Here is a 23,736-nt window from a genome sequence, read left to right as displayed (position 1 = left end):
TAGGCCAGATAGTAAATACCTGTCTCCTTTCAAATACAAACATGTAAACTGAAACACAAACCAGTAAGTAACAGGTTAACAAAAATGTTCCAGCTCTTATTGTCACAACAAATGTGCAAATTGAAAAGGAAAAAAAAAATAAAGTTACAGCTCCCGCTCTAAAACAGACACTTAATTATATACAAGTTTGGATCATTTAGCACGTTTTATTGATTCTGATGACAGTTTATCTGTTAATTACACATAATGGAGTCCTATGGGAATTTTACATGTTTAATAATTCTGAGTCTTAGTGAATACATGCTCTAAGAAGCATGCAGCTAAAACATACGCTGCTGGGATGTGATGCTGCACATCAAGGTGCACTGTGCTGAAAGCACAGACACAGAAATTTCTCTCTTAGGGATAGAAAAAGGCCACAACATTTTGAAAAGGATGACAGGCAAATATTACTTCTAGCAAAATTTAGTTCTAATTAATGTGAGACCATTCCCTGAATCCATACATTTTTGATAGTTTTCTAATATGGTAATTCTATTCAGTAATTCTGTGTCAATAAGAGAAAAGCCCTGAATTCTGTGTCCTACAAACAGATGTAATCGATACAGACATGCTAACACACACATACAGACGTGACTGATGTCTTAAGCACAGGGCCCAGCCACCAGGCTTAATTTGGAATGCAATCTCCAAAAACACTCTTGTCTTTACTCCCTAACTCTTTACCAAATCCTTGGATATTCACTGCTGTGCTACAGAACACACAATCTGCTACTCCAAGTAATTTTTCCATAAACCATGTGTGTTTTCTGTTTGTGCAGAAAACACACACCTTCTCCTCCTCTCCCCAGATCCACAGTGCCAAGGCCAATTTGCTGGGGAACCAAATAGGAGCATTTTATCTGCAACCAATCCTTGATGAGTCAAAGACTGACTGTTCTCATTACATTTTAGGGTTTTTTTACACCATGTTGCATAAAGGGACAGGTCTTTCTTGAGAATGTGACTATAAAGGATTAGTTTTCAACCTTTTACAAAACTGGTCTGGTTTTGCCCAGAATCAGTATTTGTAACAGTGATTTTAAGTTTGCAAATAGATGGATGGAGTCCAGACTAAATGTATTTTTCACACAGAGGTGAAACTTGCCTAAGATGTTTAACTCTGCAGTTTGGAGAGCAATTTGGCCTGCAGCATTAGGAATATCTACACCCTACATACTCCTTATAATGAAAATGAGTGAGGAGGGAAAATAAGAGAACACCCCCCAGAAAGGAATCAAAACCTGCCCTCTGACACAGCTACTACATTTGATGCTTTGAAACTCTTCCACTGTGTGGAAAACATCAAAACACTAGGGCTCTTACCTCCTCCTTGCAGGGGTGATTGTGTACCATCCCTCTGGTAAACAGGGCAATTATTTACATGGAGAAGAAATAGTAATAAAGCATGTAATGTATTTGTTGCTGTCTTTGAAATTAATTTAATAGCTGGAAAGAACATGCCCAGCCAGCTTGCCTCCCCCAAATAAATGTGGTTCATGGAGCAGTTCAGGAAGCTGTGCCCTGGGGAACAGATTTGGTCACAAGGAATGGGGTAAGAAAAAACAGCACAGAGAGGGGCACTTCCAGTGGCGATTAAGACTTCAAACTGTTCTTTTAAAATGGTGATTTAGCTTGAAAGATTTAAAAATTATGTAATCAAATTACTATGATAATTTAACTCCACATTTACAGAAAAGATTCAAACTCATTTCAGCTGTACTCATTCTAGGGTCTGCCAATGTTTAAATGCAAACTCAATAAATCTGTGCTATTTAATTAGACCATGATTCAGCTTGCAGATTGCTCAGGAAAATATTAATCTCTACAAAAAAATCCTTCTTCAAGTTTTAGCCTTGCAGTCTGGAACTTCCACTTTATTCCTGATATTAAACGAATGTAGATCTTAATCCCTCAGGTGTAAGCCTTTGAAAATAAGGAAAATGGTTGAAAATGCTGAACTAGCCAAGGGGAAAAGAGGAGGAAAAATAAAAGAGAGAAATCTCTTCAGTAACTACAGACTGGCAGAAGTAGAAATGAATTCAGAGCAGACTAACTCATTGCTAAATACTGCTCATGTATTGGAATAAACCCAATCCTCAGCGATGTCATCAAGAACCACTATAATTTAAGGAAACACAGACAATTTGCGTGACAGTCTAGAAATAAAGAAAGAACTCCAAAGCAAATATGAAATTTAACTATAAGTGAGTTTGAAAGTTCTTCCTATGCCATGAAAAACCTTTTTGTTTATGGGCTGGTTTGGGGGTTTTGTTAAGTGGCTTTGCAGCCAGTCTGAATAATTTACAATTACATCCCACACAGGTAATATCCAGAGGAAACCTATAGCCAGATGCAATACACTTAAAAACCAGTGCCTGTGTAAACAATGAAATTAAACAGAGTAATTTCAAAGTGTCATTTGAAAGACAGCAGAATTTGATGGCAAATGTCCTGCAAAAATCATGATCCCCGGCTGGTGAAACTGAAGACAGACAAACAGAAGACTTGTTGATACAACTGCTGAGTACATGGGATTTCCCTGGCAGGAAGAAGTTGTTCCTCATCAAAGCTGCCATGGGAGAGAGTGAGATCAACAAATGAGGACATGGACTCATTGAGCTCTGCTTGGAGAATCTCATTCTATCCTTGCAAATGCCTTCTTTCACCATTACAATTTGGGAAAATAGAATTGTACCTCTTCTGTGCAGTTGATTGATCAGATCATTGCACAGAAATAGGAGAAAACTGGAGTCCTCATTCAAGAAAAACACCTTAAGGTCCAGACAGAAACTCAGATTACAATCTACCTCATTTAAAATTCAAGCATCATCTCAAATGCAGCAAACAAACATCCAGCCACCCAGGAATCAATTAGAACACATCACAAAGGGCGACAACTAGCTAAAAATTGGAAAGCACCTGACCTAAGAGCAAGCAAACCTCTCAAAACCCTGCTTTGAGGAAAGTTAAAGGCTGGTATCTATATATTTTGTATATAACATCACTCAGAAGTGGAAGAAAACCAGAGGTCTTGTGTGAAGTGTTTCTTCATGTCAGAAAATTCAGACAGCAAAAAGAAAATAGGACAGTGAATCAAGCAGCGGGGAGCATGCAGCACTGAATACACACATTAAGATACTGGTAAACCACATTGGAGAGGTAGATCCCAGTAAATACTTGAAATACAGCAACTGCTGTGATGTTTCTGATTCCATACAGCTGAGCAGTTCATAAACTCATTCTGGAGAAATCCCTTTAGAAAGCAGTAGGATCCTGGAAGAACTGGATAGTATCAAGATTAAGAACAAAAAGCAAAATGGTTTTGCTTTCTGTAAGGATGAAAAAAATCCTAATCTGTGTTATGTCTCAAATAAAAGAGATTTTTTAATCTAGATTGTACTGCTAATCCAAAAAACCCACAAAACCCACTCCAGTGTTTATTAATGGGTGAATTGTTCTCAGAACTACAGAATCCCTTCCTCTCCCCCTGAAACAAGTGCCAGATTTGCATGAGGACACAAAGTGCTTGCCCACGTTGTGTTTCTGTGTATTTTTATGAGAAACACAACATAGTGACATTTTAAAAAGCATACTGCTTAAGATAGAAGCAACCCATGGAAATGGCCAATTACAAATCAAACCAGGTTCTTGGTTCCCTCATCCAGCAAGAATTCCTGTCCTTTTTCCATCCAGAGCTGAAATTACCCCAGACACTTACTTTGGTCTTCCCTGTATTGACTAAACATGTATACTTCATTTTGACCTGCCTGTTTTTCCTGAGCAGAACTGTTTGCTGGGATCTGCATGGTTAGGCTAAGAGACAAACACAGAGGCAAACAGAGTATTTTCCCTGACAAAAGAATATGGCAAAAATGGTCTGACATCTGGAATATTCTATTGGAAATGGACAATTCAATCAGAATAGATGCTGAAAATGAAAGAGGAATAAATTAAGAATTCCTTGTCCATAGGAATTACAGGCAGTGAAAACTGAAAACAAAGGCTTGTGTGATTGATTTTAGTGACTGAGGCCTTAGTCTGGATTGCCCTGGTTTGGTCTACTTTTCAGAAGAGATAAAAACTGAAGCCTCAAATTAGTTTTTAAAACACACTAGAAAATGAAGGCATAGTAAGAAAAGGAATTACTTCATAGAATGGGGACTTTATTTCAGGGGCTAACTGGATTAGCAGTGAACTAAAACCACTGGCACAAGGAAGTTAATACATAGTAAACCAGCATTTTCTGTTTTATTCTTGAAATGACCTACTTTCCACTAGGAGAGGTAGTGAGGGCAATAAACACAGGAGTATTTGCCACAAAGCAGAACAAACAGCACACTATGAACTGGCTCAAGATCCTACACTATAAGGCTAACAAAACCTGGAAAAAAGGGAACTCAAATGAGAGAGCTGGGGGTGAAACACCAACTAAAAGAAAATGTTGAATGAAGACTTCCAAGTACTTTTTATTCACTATAAGAAATTACCACAATTACCATTGAGGGCAACTAAGTCTGGCCTTGTTTCTTGCCCTTTGCGACTCTCACGCTTCTAACATGTAAATACAATCTGCTTATTCCCTAACAAAGTGAGGAATAGGTTCAAGTTACTCAGTTACTATGAGCAGCTTCCAGAGAAAAAGAAAGAAAAAAAATGTGATTAACCACTGATTAAACATTAATTAACCACTGATCAACTCAGCTGCCATTTCCTAATGCCAGCATTAAGCAACTGGTAACAGAATTATTTATTTTCCCTAAGAATTGTGGGTATCATCTATTGGATTACAAGAAAATGGAATATGACGAATAAACTGCTTGCAAGGAACATGAAAACTTTGACTATGGTGGTGACTTCCTTTTCTAAAAATTTGTTTCTATGGTGTACTATTCTCTATACAAAACGACATAAAAGAGTTAAGACCTTGCTATTTATATTTGTCAAAATAAAGACTGGTAACAAACCCTTAACACACCGCTATGTGTGTCTGTGTATATATACATCCATATCTATGTCCAGTCAAGATAGATAGGTCTTAATCATGAATTCAAACACTAACAAGATGACTATATAAAACAACATGAAACACATTATTAGAAATGAAATACAGCATGTTATGAAATGCACTGGGAATAAAGATGATGTCCTGTGGAGTAAGTGATTTACTGGGCTCTACCAATTAATTTCTATTATGATAATATCATATAATGGTGATAGCCTAGTACTCTGAGTATACTGTGTCTGGAAAGCTAAAAAACTTATAAGAACTTAGTAATTTTTTAACAGGATGAGATGATAATGGAACTTTACTGGCACCAGTATTGATCTGCACTTCATTATGCTAAAATGCACAAGCTACTTTTTGGTTCACACGCCTTCTGTACTGAAAGGGTGATTTTTCTCTTAATTTTTTTTTTTTTTATGAGAGTTAATATAAAGACCAGAAATGTAAGGGTGAGCAGAAGTCCTCTTCTCCTTCTTGTGGTACATGCAACACAGCCAGTATTAGCATTTAAGATTAAATTTTCAACAGTGTACCTCTAAGTGCCTAGCATCCACATTTGGGTCAGGTTTTTCAAGATGCCAGCAGCCTACTAAGCAGATGCACAGAGATCAGATTTTCAAATGTGCTGACATATTCTGACACTCTAGTTCCTTGCGTTAGGTCTTAGATGGGAACTGAGCTTCTCTTATAACTCTGGTCTCAGTTGTGACTCCTAAACTCATCTGCAACATTTGGCCTGGAGGCCCAATTTAGTCCTTACTGATTAGGCAATTTCAAAAAGCTGCTCACCTGTGACTCCCTGCTTAGTATTACCCCAATCAATACACGGGAACACGTCTTAGCAGAGAAGAGATGAGCAGCCCATCTTTTCCATGCTGGAGTGTTCCCGTGTGCATGCCTGCACTTGTCTACACTTCAAGCATATTTTGTAAATATTTCACCTTCCCTTACACATGAGGAAGTAATTGGTACATGCATGTTTTGGAAACCATTCAAAGTTGATTTTCTGCGTGGGTAAACAAAGTGCTCATTGGTGCCAGCTCGCCTCGTTTGGGTGGTTCGAGGCAGAACGCGGGGCAGCGCGTCCCGCGGCTCCCAGGTACCTCCTGGCTGCTGTGTACAGAAGGCAGGGAAAGAAGGGAGGAACTCGTGATACTGGCAGGACAAGGACAATGCCAAGGAAAGAGTGACTTCTCTGAAGTGTAAAGGCTGTGTTAATTACTATCAAATCAATGCAGATGCTCAAATCTAACCTGATAAATTCCATATTTACATATTAAATGAAACTGTTGAAGTCATGCCTGTACAGACTTAACGTACGCACGACTGAAATGTCTACACATTTCAGTGCTGTGCTCCTATATGTGTATTTAAACTTCTCAGAGTCTATATGCACTCAGTTTGGAATCAGTGACAATCTACAATGTAGCCACATCTTGCATTTCTGGAAATTTATGGAAGCTGGTGCAGCATTGCCAGCCCTGCATGGGGAATATTTGATAGTGGCTGTCAGAGAATCTCCCTGAAAAACTGCTACTCCTCCCCACCTTTTAGGGACCAAATGGCAGGATTATCTCACATCCAGCACTGCACAAATGGGCTCTGTAGACCTAAAGAAAAGTGTGTGTTTCAATGCTCACGCTACTGAGATTTTTTGGCCAAAACAAAGCTTGTGGTATTTATTCAAACAAAATACAATCGATATGAAGACAATCTACAATTTCTTTTTCCTGCCTCCAAACAGCAGCAGGGAAAGTACTATGTATGACATTGTATCATAAATCACTAACACAGATACGGAGCTATAAAACCATCTTTGTCAACTGTTTACAGTAGAGCCAACCTGGGAATCTTTCTAGACAGTGTGGATATGGCAAAAATGTCTGAAACACCCAAGATTTCTTATTATACTCTCCACAGCTATAAAAAGGCTAATAAATTTTAAACTGAAAAAATAAACAATGGAAGAAAGCAGAAGTAGCAATAAAAATATATTAAAATGTGAATTGCTACTGGTTGATTTTCTAATGGCATTTTCGTTTTTTTATAGAGCTACATTTTCATTAACCAAGTTCCTATTACATGAAAATAAGCTATTCTGCTTTTGTCTATTAAAAAAAAATATTTAATTCCACTTAAATTTTATTTAAATTTTAACAATTTTGTAAACTGAAACACTAAGGGCCTGATATCCACTGATGGGCTGTAATTCTGCAGGTGCTATTTTACACCTACAAATTACTGTAGCTGCAGCTGGTAGAAGTTTGGTATCTGCTGTATGCACAACCTGAAGCTGAAATGCGGAATGTCAGCATCTGAAACACTGTTGAAGGGGAAGTGGAATGTCTGGGCTACTTTTTAACTCCTCCTTGCAACAGCTTCATTTTAAGACAGCAATTTTATTTCTTTGAAGATGAGGGAAGGAAAGGTTTTCACTTCAATGTGCCCTGAATTTTAGTATGCTGAACTGTATTTATCTCTGACATTATCCTGGTTGTAATTTCCAGTGAAGTTAATGAAGCTACAGATGATTTTGATACACTCTATGCACAGTGTATGACTAAACTTTTTTTTGGCAGCAGTTATTTTTTATTATTACTTAAACACTGCATATATTTCCTTTTTTTTTTTTTTGGGTGGGGGGGGAAGTGGGAGTGGTATTTAACATCATATCTGTCTATGCTAGCCCTCATCCTTTTCGTCAAGTAAATTGCAGAAGTATTTCTAATTCAGTCTTTGAATTACAGAATTTAAATAAATACAAATGCCCTTCTCCATTTAGACTCCTAATTGCAGATAACTTTCTTGCTCTGATCATTAAGCATGACCAATTTTGAGAAATAACCTTCCTCGAGCTGCTAAGCATCCTCAAGTGTCTATTTACAATGGTCAAAAATTATAAATAGATCTTCAATTAGGAATAATTTTGATCTTTGAGAGGCCTTTCAGTATTTTGTTAAATCTGGAATAAGATAATATTCTAAAATTAAGGGCAGAGTTAGTGGGGTGGAGAATATTTTACAAAGAAACTAATAAGCATTTTGGCTTTGCATGTTTTTGAATTATATTTCCAATTAAAAATGCAGAGTGCTAAATCACATTACAAAGATAAATAGGAAAGTACAACTTCATTGTTGAAAACAATTTCCCTCCTATCAATCTGAGGATTCATGCATCAATATTGTAGATGAACTGTTAATTACAAAATCAATTAAAAAATTATTTCTAAAAACAGTCACGCGTCCCGGCTCTCAGGGGGGCAATTTGGGCAGAAGGTCTCATCTCACTAGGACCGCGCCAAATCACAAGTCGTCATCCACAAGTAAGCAAAAGCAATCTGGTTTTTCATTTTTCAGCGCGGCTGAGCCCAGCCTGAGATTGATCGTCACATATGGCCCCAGAAAACAAACTGTCAATACCTTGAATGCTGCAGAATTTGAACAAATAGCCGTCCGCCCATTCAAGCCACTCATTGCATCCCATTTAACAGATTTTATTGACAGTTTCCTTCTTGTAATTAAAGGGAAAACTACTGGCCAGCAACCAAGATAAAGTTCAAAGATAGGGTCAAAACAAAAGCAGATGGAGGGGCACGGTGTGACTGTCAATGGAACATAGCATCAGAGCATGTTATTGACACACAGGTATCTAATGATCGGCACGTCATTAAAGAGGGATCTATCGTGAACTTTATGCAAATGCTAAAAGGAACTTAAGACCACAATAAAGCATTAGGGAGACACAAAAAGAAAAACAACAAAGCACAAACGATTTTTACTTATCTGACAGTATTCACTGGTTCAGCACTTTTAAATTCAAATGCAGGAAAAAAAAATTCTTTCTAAAATTTTTTAACTCTTGCTGCACAGGTAATAATTTTTTGCAGAAGCATTCTCGTAAATGCAAAGGATGCGTAATGTAAGGTGTGGTCCTTGTGAGATTCAATATGGATTTCCTCCCTCCTCCCATATTCTGAATTTAGTCTATCAAATTAATCAGTACCTCCCTTTAAAGAGAAAATATATAGTATATTCTCCAGCATCCTTTCTTTTGCTTTAATTGCAATGATTAGACTTGTCGGCATTATGAAATGGATTTAGGAGAATAACACTTATTTTCATTTGAAGGGATCTCTGCCTGTAAAACACTCTCCAAATAATACAGTGGAATATTCTCCACTCCCTTAGGAACATATTGCACAATTACTTTGAACCAGCAAGTTGTTCTTAGCTTGAACTGCTTTATTTGTTGCCTTTTGGATTTAAAGTCTGATTAGCAATTTCTTATTCTAAAATCCTGTTTGAAACCAGCCCACAGAAAATGAATGAAAGAAAGAAAGAAAGAAAGAAAGAAAGAAAGAAAGAAAGAAAGAAAGAAAGAAAGAAAGAAAGAAAGAAAGAAAGAAAGAAAAGAAAGAGAAAAAGAAAGAAAGAAAGAAAGAAAGAAAGAAAGAAAGAAAGAAAGAAAGAAAGAAAGAAAGAAAGAAAGAAAGAAAGAAAGAAAGAAAGAGAAAGAAAGAAAGAAATTTAAAATGTAGCAATTGTCATGCCACTCTGCCAACCTGAATTAGCAAGTGCTATAGCTTTGAGGGTGACAAACTCTTCTTTCTCCAGCTTCATGCTCTTGTATTTCTTTACCAGCTGCAGTATGGCATTGTTAAGGTCAAGAAGGCCTGCCAGTTTGGACTGGTCTTCATCCATAATATAATCTTCAGCATATACAAGCTCATCCTCAAAAGAAAGTGACCGGTATACAACACCGAGAATCAAGATCTCCATCCAAGCACTCTGCAGAAGGCTCATCTGGTCAGCTAGAGACAAAGTGGAGAATCCTGAATATGAAAAAATAAAAATACAGGAAAAATATTAAGCACATTTGGAAATCTAATCCTCTTTTTGATTTATTTTTATACACATTGTGACAAAGCATGCACACATTCTATTATTCTCCCTTCAGCTTTTGTGTTCTCCTCCCCATCCTACTACAGGAAAGTAAATCAATATAAAATCCAACATTTTCTAATCAAAAGAAAAGTTTTAAATAAGCAAGAACTTGCAGGCTCTTTCTGTAAAAATCATATTAATTTGTGGGGTACTGCACTGGCAATCTGTGATTTGTATGATATCTTCTTTGTTGTGAAACACTTGTGCTTAGTTGTAAAAACCTAACGCTGTGACACAGGGATCTCCCTACTCTATCCACCACTACCAACTACCATAATCCAAGAAGGATAATTTATGAGAAAAAATAGAAAGCTTTATTAAAAGGGGAAATTTGATGTTTTAATAGAATTAAGGTAGGGATTGAAAATAAAAAAATTATTCTTGAACTTTAACTTCAGGGAAAAGAGAACACCCACCCTTCTCAGAAAAGACCCTAATCACTTCTGTTCTGGCTCCTGGCACTGCTACACTTGTTGAAATAACAGGGTGGCACACCAAAGTGCCAACTGAATAGCAATCACACCATCTTTTTTCTGAGGGCAACCAAACATTTATTAAATGCCTCTTAATGACTTTAACTTTTGCTTGTTTTTTTTCCCCCATCTCCCTGCTGTCTCTCCTAATAGGATCACTAAGGGCAAACATCTTTGCTGCTTTACCTTTTAGACTCTTGTTTACAGTACCTGTTAATTTATTATATCAAACTGCTAAAATCTCAATCACATTAGGTGCTAGAAAACAATATGGGAGAGGAAGTGATTTTCCTGGCCTGTTGGTGAAATGCAGCAGTTTTCCAGTTGGCACTATCAACCACAAGTACTTAATAAAATCATCAAAGGGGATTAGTCAAGCTTTTCTTAAAGGGTCTTAAGACATGTCTGAGGCTTTCATTTAGTTGTTTATGGAGTTGCTTACATGTCCTTTGACAGGGTTCCTGCTGTAAGAACATTCTTTTTGGCGTTCAATTACACTTAAATGCATTTTTCTGTTTTTAAAGTCAAGAGTTACAGTCATGCAAGAATATATCATAAACTAGCAAATCTGCAAGGCATCTACTCCAAACAAGATTTTCTCCATAAGCACTAAGCAGCAAAACTAATACAATAAAAAAGAAAAGCCCACATCCAAACCACCAGGCATCCATAAAAAATGAAACATAAAACTGGCTGCATGTGCTCTCTCATTTTTCTCTCCCTCCTTATTTGTTTTCATTTTCTCTTACTGTCTTTTGAGTCCTGTGATAGAACTGTAGCTCTCTGCCTTAAAAAACAAAAAAAAACAACAACAACAAAAAAAAAAACAATAAAAAAAACCCAAACAAAAACCAAAACAACAAAACCTGATCCAATGACAACAGAAAAGCCTTAAAGATGTGACAGTGGAAAATAACACATCTGTGATTAAAATAAATAAGATGGAGAAGAAATAATAATTTCAAAGGTTGTAGGGAGGAATTCAGGATTTCAATTAGCTGCAACATTTCTGTTCCTTGCCGGCTTTCAAGAACCAGTTTTTCTGCAGCAGCAGATGGACAGAGAATGTAGCCTGCAGCACCGTCCTGTGACAGCCCCATTCTCCCTCCCAGACACTGCTGTTAGTAAATAGATTTACACATTCTCCAATCTCCACACATCTTTCTGCCGAATAATTAAAAGCAGGATGATTAGTTTATTGAGTGGAAGGAGGAACTTTTTTATTGAGGTCCATCCACGATTTTATCAGGGCCAGCACTTTTACGGTTGTCATGAGGGTGCAGGCATCCAATTTTTCTTATCTGCCTGATTAATACAAACGCTGTTTCAGGACGCATTAATTAACAGATACAAATCTACGTTCTCATGGAAGGATCAATACAGAGAAGAAAAGAGGCATCAATGTGAATTTAGTGCTGATGATGGAGAAGGCACTCTATTGACATTTACGTGCATAGAAACTTTAAAGTTGCAGTGGAGCCCTTTTGTCCCTGTGATTTACAAATTAACAATTTTTCGAGTATAACAATGTTTCACACACTTCTGAGAGTTTTAATTAAGCAAATAGCAATAAAATCCGTTTTGATTTAAAAAAGTTTAACCCACAATTTCTCTCTGTATTCTTTTGTTTTCCTGAAAACCCCCCAACTTCCTTCTTTTATTCACTTATCTATTTTCAAACAGGTTCTTTGGCATTGGTTTTATTTTTTAAAAAAATAAAAAATAGTATGTTTCAGTAACATTTATTGTGTGCCACAGTCAAAGAAAATTACATATGCCCTGTGAGGGGGGAAAATGGGATGTTGATATTATTTATTGTACTGCACTCTTGAAAAATCTGCATTCTGGAGCAGTAAATATACCAGTTGTTTTTATATGACACATAAAAAATCAAAAGAAATTTTTTACATTATAGGAAAACTGGCAAATATAAAGCATGCTGTTCCACCCTTCAATAATAAATCAAATCAACATGACTATTTTGTTCCTGATCGAAGTAACTTTCCCTTGAAAGCCTGTTCAGTGAAAGCATGTTTTAACTTTTAAAGGTATCCCTCATGGGAATGTAAAGCTGAATCAAGTTGTAATTAATCTGGGTTTGTTTTGTTTTTTCATAAAATGTGAAAGCATCCAGCATGTCTCTTGTACCACAGCAATGCCCTTTAATATGTTCAACAAGTCACAGTTAAAATAACAGATAACACAAGCTTATATATTTATATACAGAGATTTATTTTTAATTCTTTGGAGAAGGTTATACCTATTTCATGCCAAACCTGAGTCTGTGAGGTTTTGCTATGTGAATCCCCCAGATCAACCATGTTCTCTGACAAGGGGATATTTTCGATATTAAATTGTAACTATTTTTTAAGAAGTCTCCAGCTTGGACCCTTCCAGCATTCTGACCAGTCTTAATCTCTCCAGTCCCATCTCCAAGCTGTGTCCAAACCGCCCTCAGATGCTGCATGATGGTGTGGGCTGGAACTTTGTCATGCATTGTGTGGGTCCTTAATCCTTCAGAGCCTTGCAGGTCACTGCTTTCAACACAGAACTGTGTAATGACATTTTAAAATACAATGTTGTGCCCCTTTCTCCCCCTTTATCATGCACCATACTGGTGACAACTTTGATCTCTCTCCATCTCTCTGCCCAAGTCAGAGCCATCTGATGTATCTGAGGCGTTTGCTGGCAGGATGACTCCGTACCTTGACCTGCAGTTAAACAGCGTGTTTATCTGCGATACAGCACACTCCAAATAAACCAGATGACAGTCTGCAACAACGTCATTTGGAAGGATTGAAAGGCTTCTCAAGAGTCAGGTACCCCTGAGGTAAGAAGCTTGAAGGAAGCATGTTTCGTGCCAACCCTCCTGCCATCTTCCACTAGACACTCGTGTGCTTGACAATGATGCCATGGGCACTTGTCAAGATTTTTTTTTTCTTTTTGCCTAGCAAACTGATGCACTTTGCAGTCAACTTACAAAAAAGGCTAAGCATTTGAAAGTGTGAAGGGCAAAAAATATCTGACGGCTAGTCTTCAAAAATACACTTTCATTTCAGAAAGCATAAATGTTTATTTCCTGAGCTGAGTGTTGACAGAAATAGGCTGCAGCGCAGGCATATGAATTTAACCCCTGGTAGGCATTCTGTTCACTGTGGTTTTTATGTGGCTGAGTGCAAGCATTGTAAATCTATGGGGTGTCTCCTAATATCAGTTAACAATAGCCTTGATTTGCTGGTTACAGATTTCCTTCCTTTTCTCTCCTTTCTTTCTCCTCCTTTCAGGGACTAAAATGTTTCTTCTGCTAAAAATAGATACTTTTCTACAGTGTATCACACTCAAATTGTAATTATGCCGGAATGAGTCACTGAGATCACTGAGTGTGGATTGAGAAAAAAGGTTGATTGAGCAACTGAACATATGCTTGTTTTTTTTTTTCCTTTTACATACCAGTAAACCCAAAGCTCAAAGGAAACAGACATAAATAGGTAAAAAGGCCTTAGCATTTTTATTATAGGAACAAGGGGCACTGAGCTAACTGCACTCTGCAGTGCTCAGCACTCCAAGCCAGCTCCAAGCACAGTTCACAGCCTTTTCAACAGGGCTGTTTAAACCACAGATCTTTTCAAATAACAGCACATGCACCACTTGCTCTCTATTTCACATTGCACACAGCTCCATGCTAAGCAGGGTAAATCTTTTATATTCCTGAAGACCCTTTCCTCTACTTCATTAAGATGGACTTCGTGGACAGTAACTCACTAGGGGCCAGAGTGAAGCAGCTGCAGATGGTCAAGTGCTGAACTAAGATCTGTGCCTTACACACAGCACTTCGAGAACTACTGGCCAAAAAAACAAAAGGCAGTGGCTGGACTTACCATTTTTTTCATCTGTAAACATTTGATGCAATGCCTCAATCAGGCTATTCAGACTTAAATCCTAGAGTTTATTTCACTTTGCAGGGACTGAGTTTCCCTTCCCCTCTGATATGTGTTTAGAAATCTGAACATTTGATCAAACCAGGTATGAAATTGCTGGCAAATCTGGGAGTTGCTTGCCTTTTCTGGTAATTGCCTCCCATTTATTTTACCGGTTGTTTGTGTGATTGTTAACTTTATGACTAAAATATTCCTCTTGCTTGCCCAGGTTTGTACTTCAAATATCTTCATTTACATTTTTTATAATCAAAGCTGCACTTGCTCATGACATGTTCACTCGTGTGTTACAGATGCAATACATTTACACAGTTGAAATATCAAGAGTAGGATTTTTAAATTATTTACACTTAATTTTGATAGATTAACTTCTTCTAAATGTTTTATAGGTACTGATGTTTCCAGCATAGGTTTTTTTTTTTTTTAATTTCAAAAATGATGCATAGTCACCATTGTCAAAAGAACAAACTGATATTTTAAACACTTTAAAAAACACATTTTAGCTTGGATTACTTTATTTAGAGAGTGTGTGGCCTCATGGTCAAATAACCAACAGGCTTATCCTGCCTGCACAGAGGAGAATGTGAAGAACCTCCATTCCAAGATCAGATTTGTGTCCAGTGCACTCTCAGATGTACAGCTGTCAGCCTGCCCTCCACTCCCTCCCTGGCACATACTCAGCCAAGCGCTTGGATCCATCCAGCAACTTCAGCTGCCTTCCAGGGATGTAAACAAAGGCCAGGGAAATTTCACCAGTGAAATTTCTGCTAGGGCAATGTAATGTTTCCTAGACATGATCATAGAATTTGCTGAAGGAAACCTTCACAGCCTGACTGCCCTTTGCTATTATTCTCTCAAAAATCCAAGAGGATGGCATTAATTCATTTTTTTAGGCTATATGTAGGGCTGAATCTCACACACAGAGCTGAATTAAAAGATCATTTTTATTATAGTAATTCAAGAAAAAATTGATTTAATTACATTTCAAATACTGTGTAATCTAAAAATAGGTATCAAGACCCACAAACATTTCAGTGGTTTTGAAAACCATTAGACAGAAGGAGAGTGCTCTCACTAATCACCAAACATATTTCCCAGATTATGGATGAAATTTCATGAAAGCTGGAACAGAAACAGATACAACTCATTATGCCAGGGTGAATCCATTATTTCAGGTTTGGTTTGGGTTTATTTTCATACCCCTTTGCTTATGGAGCCCCTGGTCAAAGGCTAGTAATTGCACACGATGCCATAACCAGCTGAAATTCAAGTCTGACTCAGAATTTTCACGTGAAAGGTATCATCGCACAAAATAAAAAACACAGGTATTTGCCCAGACTTGAAAATGAAAAATCAAGTTCCAAAAGCACAGACTCTAAGTGACCAGAAATACAACCAAAGGCTCTATTTATGCTGTTTGCTGAGTTCAGCTTCCACATTCCTTGGAACTGAGGTTCTGCAATTAAAGGTAAGCTCAGAAATGGATTCCACCCAGTAACTTTTGCACAGTGAGAGCACTGCCTTTCCTGGGCGATGCTGTGCTGTGCAGCCTCCCCTCTCCTCCTGCCACCAGAGCAGAGCACTGCAAAGGCAGCACCAGGGCTCTGTCGCGAGCGGCGCGATGAGTGGCGACTGCCATCTGTTATCTGTGCAGCCCTGGGAGAGGGCAGCTCGGGCTGCACTCACAGAGGTGCCCAGGAGTCACTCTGCCTCAATTAAAAAAAAAAAAAAAAGAAAAAAAAAAGAAAAGAAAAGAAAAAAAAAAGAAAAAAAAAAAGGGGGGGGAGCAAAAAAATACATTTGGACAACGCTGGGATGTTGTCAGCAAAGCCTGTGCACTTTCATCGGGTTTTCTTAAAGTGTGTTTGCATTCCTAACTCTTGCTGTCCAAGTTCTTATAAAATATACATATTTTTTTTTATATTTTATAACATGGAAAAATGCCTGTGATAAGCACTTTTTCACTAACACCTACCAGGAGGACGGGAAATGCCACACAGAGCACTAAGAAACCCGGGGCTGTTATCACAACGCTACTTTCATCTCACTGAAACAACAGCAGAGAGATGGCATGGCAATAAAAATGCATTCACACTGCATGTCCCTCTCAATCCATTATGAACAATGGATTCTCACTAAGCAAATATTCGCTAGTCAGAAGTATTTGCAACACTGGATTCATTCAGCCGGACTAAGTAAGTGAAGTTCACAGCAATTTAAAAGCAGCAAATTAGACATTTACAAACAGTGAAGATGCTCCTTGTCTAGCGTGACCTTTCACTCAAGCTGTACAAAAAGGTGTTAATGTAATTTAAATACCAGTTAGGAATATTTCTGGTTTGTCTTTTACCCTGTGAAACCTTACATGATAACACTAAACAGGAGCAATTTGAGGCTGTCATTTCTTCCCAGGGTCAGATGCACATAGTGAGATGTAACCCACTACAGCTCAAACTGATTTCAGTACTGGAATCAGAGACATCCCACTCTAAGCACCCAAATATTTCCAGGCAGCTACTTTAAAATTTCTTATTTCTAGTTCAAGTGCAAGCTCTCATGAGCTGCTTCTTTAGTATTAGTAATGGAAAGGAGCTGGAAAATGGGACTGATGGAGGATGTCTCCCTGACTTCATATAACCAGTTGCTAACATTATGAAGTGAACCACTAGAGATAAAAAAACCTAGCAAGTTGCCCTTGCTTCAGAACAGAGTTGGTAAGACCTCCATGTATGGAGTACTTTACAATGGCATTTTTGAAACGTATTGTTGAAAGTACTGTACTCTTTATTTCCATTAATTTTAATTTCACACCTTGTTATCTCAGTATTCACCAAGAAAAAGGAAAATATAAGACAAGAGAGTTAAACAGATGAATACTTGATTTTCCCTTTGGGCTGATTTTACCACTGGAACTTCCCCAATTTCAAACAGCTTTACAACAAACTCACACCAATCTTACATTAAAAAGATGTAAGATGAAACACTTGTATTTCGTTTTATCACCAGGTGCTCTGAAGTGTGTTCCAGGAAACTGCCTTTTTTTTACCCCTTTTTTTTCCCCTCTATGTAAGACAGTTAGGACTCGTGGTTCATTACCTCTCTGCAGTGAGGTTCTCAATTCTAAGACATGGACAATGAAAAAGTTTTAAAATTCAGGCTAGCAGTGCAATACAGCCCAATGAAACTGTAAGTCTCCTCCCGGTCAGCAGTATGAACTTGCAGATTCCTGAGGCTGATCTTTTTAATGCACTACATATGTGATCTGATCTGCTTCTTAAAAGATAATTCTTCTAGTTCTTTAAAATTTAACCTTCAACTATGGTTTGGCTAGACTATGGAAATTTTTTGGTCCCCTTTTTGAAGGTAGCAGAGGCGGATGTCATGACATGGTGTGCTCCTGAAATCACAGGGGAAAATGGAGCAGGATTGTATTTACAGCCCTGATTTTTTCTTTCACTGAGCCTTTATAAAAAAAAATCATCAATCATATTTTCAACATAAAAATATTGATTTCACCCAAATTCTTTTTCAATCTGTTGTGGATATATATATTTGACTATGAGTACAATAAAAGCCAGTTTTGCAGGTGGAAAAATAAAAACTACACTTAGTCATTAGTAAAGTGAACATAGATGAAAAATAAAGAGTACAATGAACAGGGCTGAATTTCTTCCAAAATCCATTCTAGAGAACAGTAATACAGTTCAGCTTAAAATAGCCAGCATAATATCTTCATATCCTGTGCGTGGTATGGCTTACTTAGATCCTTCAATGAGGTCAGCTAGCAGAAAAGAAACTACAATCACACATAATTAAACAAAAAACATTGACCCTTTTGCCTCCTTTTTAATTTTTACTCAGCTAAACAAAACTAAAAAGAAAAAAAGGGAAAAAAAGGTACAACCTTGATAGAGGAAGCTTGCTAAACTAGTAACAACAACCAGTGTTAGTTCAGGTTCTGCTTGCTTCAACCTTTGTACGCATCAGCCTCCCAACAATTGCATATACTGACTGGGGATATCAAGAAATTTAGAGCTCAGGTTTCTTCAGCACATTAGTCTTCAAAGTCAAGTTTGCTGGATTGTAAAGTATCACTTCTGGGGTTTTTTTCCACAGAAAGGAGGGATTTCTTGTGCATTTAATACGTGTTGCCTTTTATTTGTAACCTCTCCGGGTCTGCTTTGAGAGTACTTTTCCTCCAGGAGTGCTGGGTGTCACTGCTGTTTGCCTTTTGCTCCCCTGGGGAAGCCACCAGTCATTTCCTCCCTGAGAGCTGTGGCAAGCCCTGCTCCTCCATCTTTCCATCAGGCAAAGTCAGGTTTCCAGGAATTCCCCAATCATGTGAATAATATGAATCCAATATAGGAATGTATTAGCATACGGAGACAACCATGCTTGCGATCCAATCAACAGATCTCTGTTAACCCTGTGTGTGCTGAGCTACCTAAAATCTCTTTCCATTGCCAAAGCAAAATCACCAGGTTGCAAAATTTTGGGTAAATATCCACTCTCACCCTGTGGCAGGAAAATAACATCTCAGACCACTGTCCTACACATCTTCCATCCTCTTCCTAATTTTTAAAACTTTTCTGCTGGTTAGTTGATTTTCTTAATGTGCTGCAGATGCCAAAAAATTCAAATGATGTTTACAGTCTCCCTGGTTTGGGGAAGAGAGACATATTCTCCTACATGAATGTGAAATTTCTAGTTTACTTAGTTGAGTGTGCATGTACCATTAAGATCATCTCTGGAGGATGTGTCTTAAGTCTGCAACAGTCCACACACAGGGAAAAAAAAAAGACAGAAAAAAGAAAAGAAAAAAAAAAGGAAGCTGCCTGATTCTAATACACCTAATTAGCCATCGGCAGACTCTTAATTGCATACATTAGGATGATTCCATAGTGGAGATTAATTCTAAATATACCCAAGCAGCTGGTTAAGATGCCATGGATTACAGTGTGGACTGTACTTTTCCACTTAATTAGATATCAAAATTAAGCAGCAACAAGCATTTTGACATAACGGGGATCAAGCCGCCGCTTGGCATCCCAGAGCTGCACTAAAGTGACCGCTAAACAGAGCCGCACAGATGGAGAGATATTAAATGCCGCACTGGAAAGTAATTTCAAATAATAAAATATCAATATTTACATTTTAATTACCCCTACTGAGAGCCGCTCTGTCATTTTCACTATTGCCGACGCAGCAAGGGGTAGTGGAATGACATTGCGGCTCTGACTGCAATGACTATTTTGTTTCCATTAAAGAATGACAAGTGTTTTAGAGGCAGTGACACCCAGTGTGTGAACAAGAATGACAGCAGATCAGAAAATTCCTATTAAGGGAATAAATGACTCAACAAGAGAATTTACTTTAAGCAGCCGGCTCCTCCTTGAAACACATAATCCTTTCTAAATTTCCTGTAGGAAGTTTATGATTAGAGGTGCCTTGGAGAGACCTTAGCTTCTCATCAAATATTTAGAATGATAGGACCTTACATGATGACTGGTCAATTTAAAAACAGTAACATTCAATGCTAGGAGTTACACTGAGAGTTTGCATGAATCAAAATAGTTTTGAGGGAGACAGGAAGACAGTGAAAAGGAGATTCCTTCCTCTGAAAGGCACCTGAAAGCCTTGGAGCATGGAGATCACCAGTGTTATTTTTGCTGTCTTCACCACTTTTACTGCCATTGGCACAGTGAGTACTCCACATCCCACCTGGGTCACAATTTGCTGGTGTTCAGAATTGTACCCAGCAGGTGATCACAACAGGTAATGTGCACACGTGCAGCTTCAGGCCTCTTGTTTCCCCCTGCCTATTCTCTGCACATATATAAACACTTCTTCTTTCAGTATGTACATCAGAAATCCGTGAGACACCTTTGCAGCACCTTAGGAATCTAATTACTTCTGATCAGGTCTGAGGTCAATCTCATGGAAAATATTATATTACATCTGACATGCTGCATTTACAAGATGAAAAGGAAAGAAGAAAAATATCAAAACAGTAAAGAAAAAAAATCTCTTCATTGGGGATGTCTGTCAAACTGCAGAGATCTTAAAAGAATTTCAATGGCCTCAGACATGAGGAAGTGGGTAAGAGTAAATCCTTGGTCAGTACACCCAATACACAGCTAAGTGACCCTCCTCCTGAGTCATGGCATGCATTTATTTAATAATGTGCAGAGCTCAACTTCTATAAATGTGACAAATGGCTAGAACAGAACGGGGGGGAAAAAAGGCATGAAGATTTTTACAGAACAAAAAAAGGAACAACTTTATGGCAGTGACTATTGCAGGAATTTTAGATCCAGCTTTGACATTAAGAATTAGCAGTCAAGTACAAAAAATTTTACTCTGACATTAGCTGCTTAACTAGTTATCTTCTTTCTCTTGTCTTTTTTCTTCACTTCTTTTTCTTCCTCCCCACCCCCCCCCTCCTTTTTTTTTAAGTACCCAGGAAGTACTTCTTAAGCATCCCTAATGCTTTTAGGACAAGACACTTCCCCATTTCTCAGCCACTAGCACCTTTTAATTTCTGAAAGAGCCACGGTTGAAAATCTTAATTAATTGTTCCATACTGCTTCAGGATCATTATGCAATGTAATAAAGGCCGTGTAATTATGAAATTTTACAGCCATTACCAAGGCTGATGGCTCGTATTTCATCCTCAGCTGGACCCAATGGCTTTTAGCCACTCAGCTCCCCTTTGATGAACTACAGACAGATCTATCAGGCCCAAACAATATCCAGGCAAGGCGGCTATAATAGCTACCTACAGATGAAGCCATAGATAAAGATAAACTATAAATCTACACACAAATGCAGGCACATTGCCTCAGGATGACAGAGGGGAGAGGATGAGACACTTGGGAAAGCTGGCGGCTTGCAGAAAGGCAACCTTCTCTCTCTGACTCTGTTATTCAGTTTGGAATTTGTTTGGTTTCTTAAAGATGCAAAACCCCTTAACACTTCCCCCACAAAATTACATATTTTTTAAGAACTGTGAATTTTTATATGGAAGTCAAGGGGTCACTTGATCCATCTATTAAATTTGACAAAGGGGACTTAGTGGACAAATCAAGTTATCCTCAAAAAGAAGAATCCCAGCCAACAAGTTTGCAAACCGTATTTTTAAAAGTGAATCCAGGTCACTTGCTTCTGAGACTGAAAAAAGCAACCATCCCTGATTTCTAAATGCATTATCATGAGCAGATGCACAGAGGTGAAGTTAGATGATAGGCTTTCACTGGAGGCAGCACCAGAGATGCAATTTCATGCAACATTGTCCGACATTATTTTATTTTCAGTCTGAAAATGAAAATACTTCTAAAATTCAGAGCAAGTTAAAGAAACAAGGGGCTTATACATGCTCTTGGTACCTGCAACACCAGAATGCAGTTTATGTCCTAGTTATGGAGTTGACCTCCATCAATGTCCTCTTTAATTTAAGACAAGAGGCCTTCTGAGTATGCAGTGTTAGTCCCACCAGAGTGAGACAAGGCTGACTAAATGATCTCTAGGTGAGGAAAAGAAATGGAGAGCTGCAGCTCCTGACCAATTCTGAAAGAATCCAGGGAAGAGTGTGAAAACTTTAGCTTGGAAACTGCATCTATTAGTACCCATTCCAGTAGCCCACAGTCAGTTGTGAAGCTGATGCCATGCTCGTGGTTGAGGCTAAAAGCACTTCAGAAGGCAAGAAAAGTTAAAATAAAAATACCATCTGTACTCTCTCATTTTAAATAGATTAACAGAATGGCTTGGCCCTTTCTAAAGAAAACATGACAGATTTAGAGGAGGTTCAGAGAAAGTAAAGCAGTACCTAAAAAAACTCTTATGAAAAGAGACTCAGAAAGCAGGAACTGTCTTCCTCAAAACAGTGATGTACAAGAGAACGCAGTAGAAGTGTACATAAAATAATGAAATAAAAAGTAGTTCTAAAGCTCTTATTCTGTCTGTCTCCAAAACACAGACCAAGCATCACTACAGTAAAATGCAGGAAATTCAAAATGGAAGACAAAGGGAAATTCTTCATTCACAGAGTACCTGGACTGGAGAACTTCTTGCCAAAGGATGTCACTGAAGCCAAGAACTCAGAGAGGGAACTGATGCTTACATGGACAGCCAGAATAGCTCTAGGTATTAATACTCAAATCCAAATTAAGAGGACAAGGATATTTTTCCTCCTTATTTCATCTAATCTCTAAGCATAAGGAATTCAAAATAGTTTTCCTGAGGCTTCTGCCTACTATGGGGTTCATGTCCCATCCCCTGAGACTGATCACTGCTGAAGGCAGCAGACTATGTGTCCATGACCTATAGCATTCAGTTCACAGTTTCCTAAAAACTGAAGCCTCAGAATTTGGGCTGCCTTTCTTTGAGGTGTTTCAAACCTACTCCTAAGAAGTGAAGCTCAGAACAGAAGAGATGTGCCCCAGGGTAAGAATTTCAAAATCACAGCAACTGAGCTCTTACTGTACTGCTACTGTGGAAAGAAGAAAATAATGGATAAGGAAGATCCATGGTGTTATCATAGCCACAAAAGCAGGCAGGTGCATGCATTAGTGTGTGTTTGCATAAGCCTGTGTACGCATGCATTTGTACTGAGCAAACCCAGGGTATTCCGAAAGCTACCGAAATGAATAAAGATCACCTGCTCATTAACTTGTACTCTTTGCTTATTAAATACGCTCTTTCTTCTAATATAAAAAACTGTCTTTGCTGAAGGACAAAATAATAATGTCATCACCCAGGTCAGATCAAAGAAGTATTTTCTGAAACAGGGAACAGAGTCACAAAGGGTCACTGGTCAACAAAGCTGCACCTGAAGACAGGCAAGGGAATGCATGATTCAGGTTCCTCTGGCATAATGCTGAGGATGCTTGATATATGGTCTTTAAGGACCAGTATCTGTTTTTAACATGCTTTACTGAAACTGCACGTATGGTGAGTATCCACTGTACATGGTGTGAACAGATCTGGCTCCTGCAGTGCACGTGGAAGCATCATAAACATTCTTAATGGGGAAAATAACCCAGCATTTACATACTAGACTATACAAACACCACCAGGCCATAATTCCTGGACAGGACTTTAAATTGCCTTCTAATACTTTTAAAATTTACCAGAATTTGGTGAAGACCTGTGTTTAAAAATGCAGTAGGAAAACTGAGAAGAATGGATGTAGACAAAGAAACTGGCAGATCTTTTACCTTCTCTGCTTTCCATCAGGTGGACTCATTTAGCCAAATTAGCATCAACCTCACAGATAAACTCTGTGGCTTTACCTTTTTTTATCCTCCCCATCATTCATATCAGTAGAGTAAAAAGCAGCT

General features: G+C 38.1%; 1 protein-coding gene across 9 annotated transcripts in view; it reads right to left on the bottom strand.

Annotated features, from left to right (window-relative positions):
* The window catches only part of ESRRG (estrogen related receptor gamma), a 371,220-nt gene that overhangs the window by 5,246 nt on the left and 342,238 nt on the right, over window positions 1-23,736 (bottom strand). For all 9 annotated transcript variants that reach the window (XM_066546421.1, XM_066546417.1, XM_066546420.1 and 6 more), the window contains one exon: window positions 9,609-9,878. In XM_066546421.1, the coding sequence (XP_066402518.1) occupies window positions 9,609-9,878 (270 nt within the window). The remainder of the gene's footprint in view (window positions 1-9,608; window positions 9,879-23,736) is intronic.

Source organism: Molothrus aeneus, chromosome 3 (assembly GCF_037042795.1).
Source record: "Molothrus aeneus isolate 106 chromosome 3, BPBGC_Maene_1.0, whole genome shotgun sequence".
Classification (NCBI taxonomy): Eukaryota; Metazoa; Chordata; class Aves; order Passeriformes; family Icteridae; genus Molothrus; species Molothrus aeneus.
This window is presented reverse-complemented; position numbering and strand designations above follow the sequence as displayed.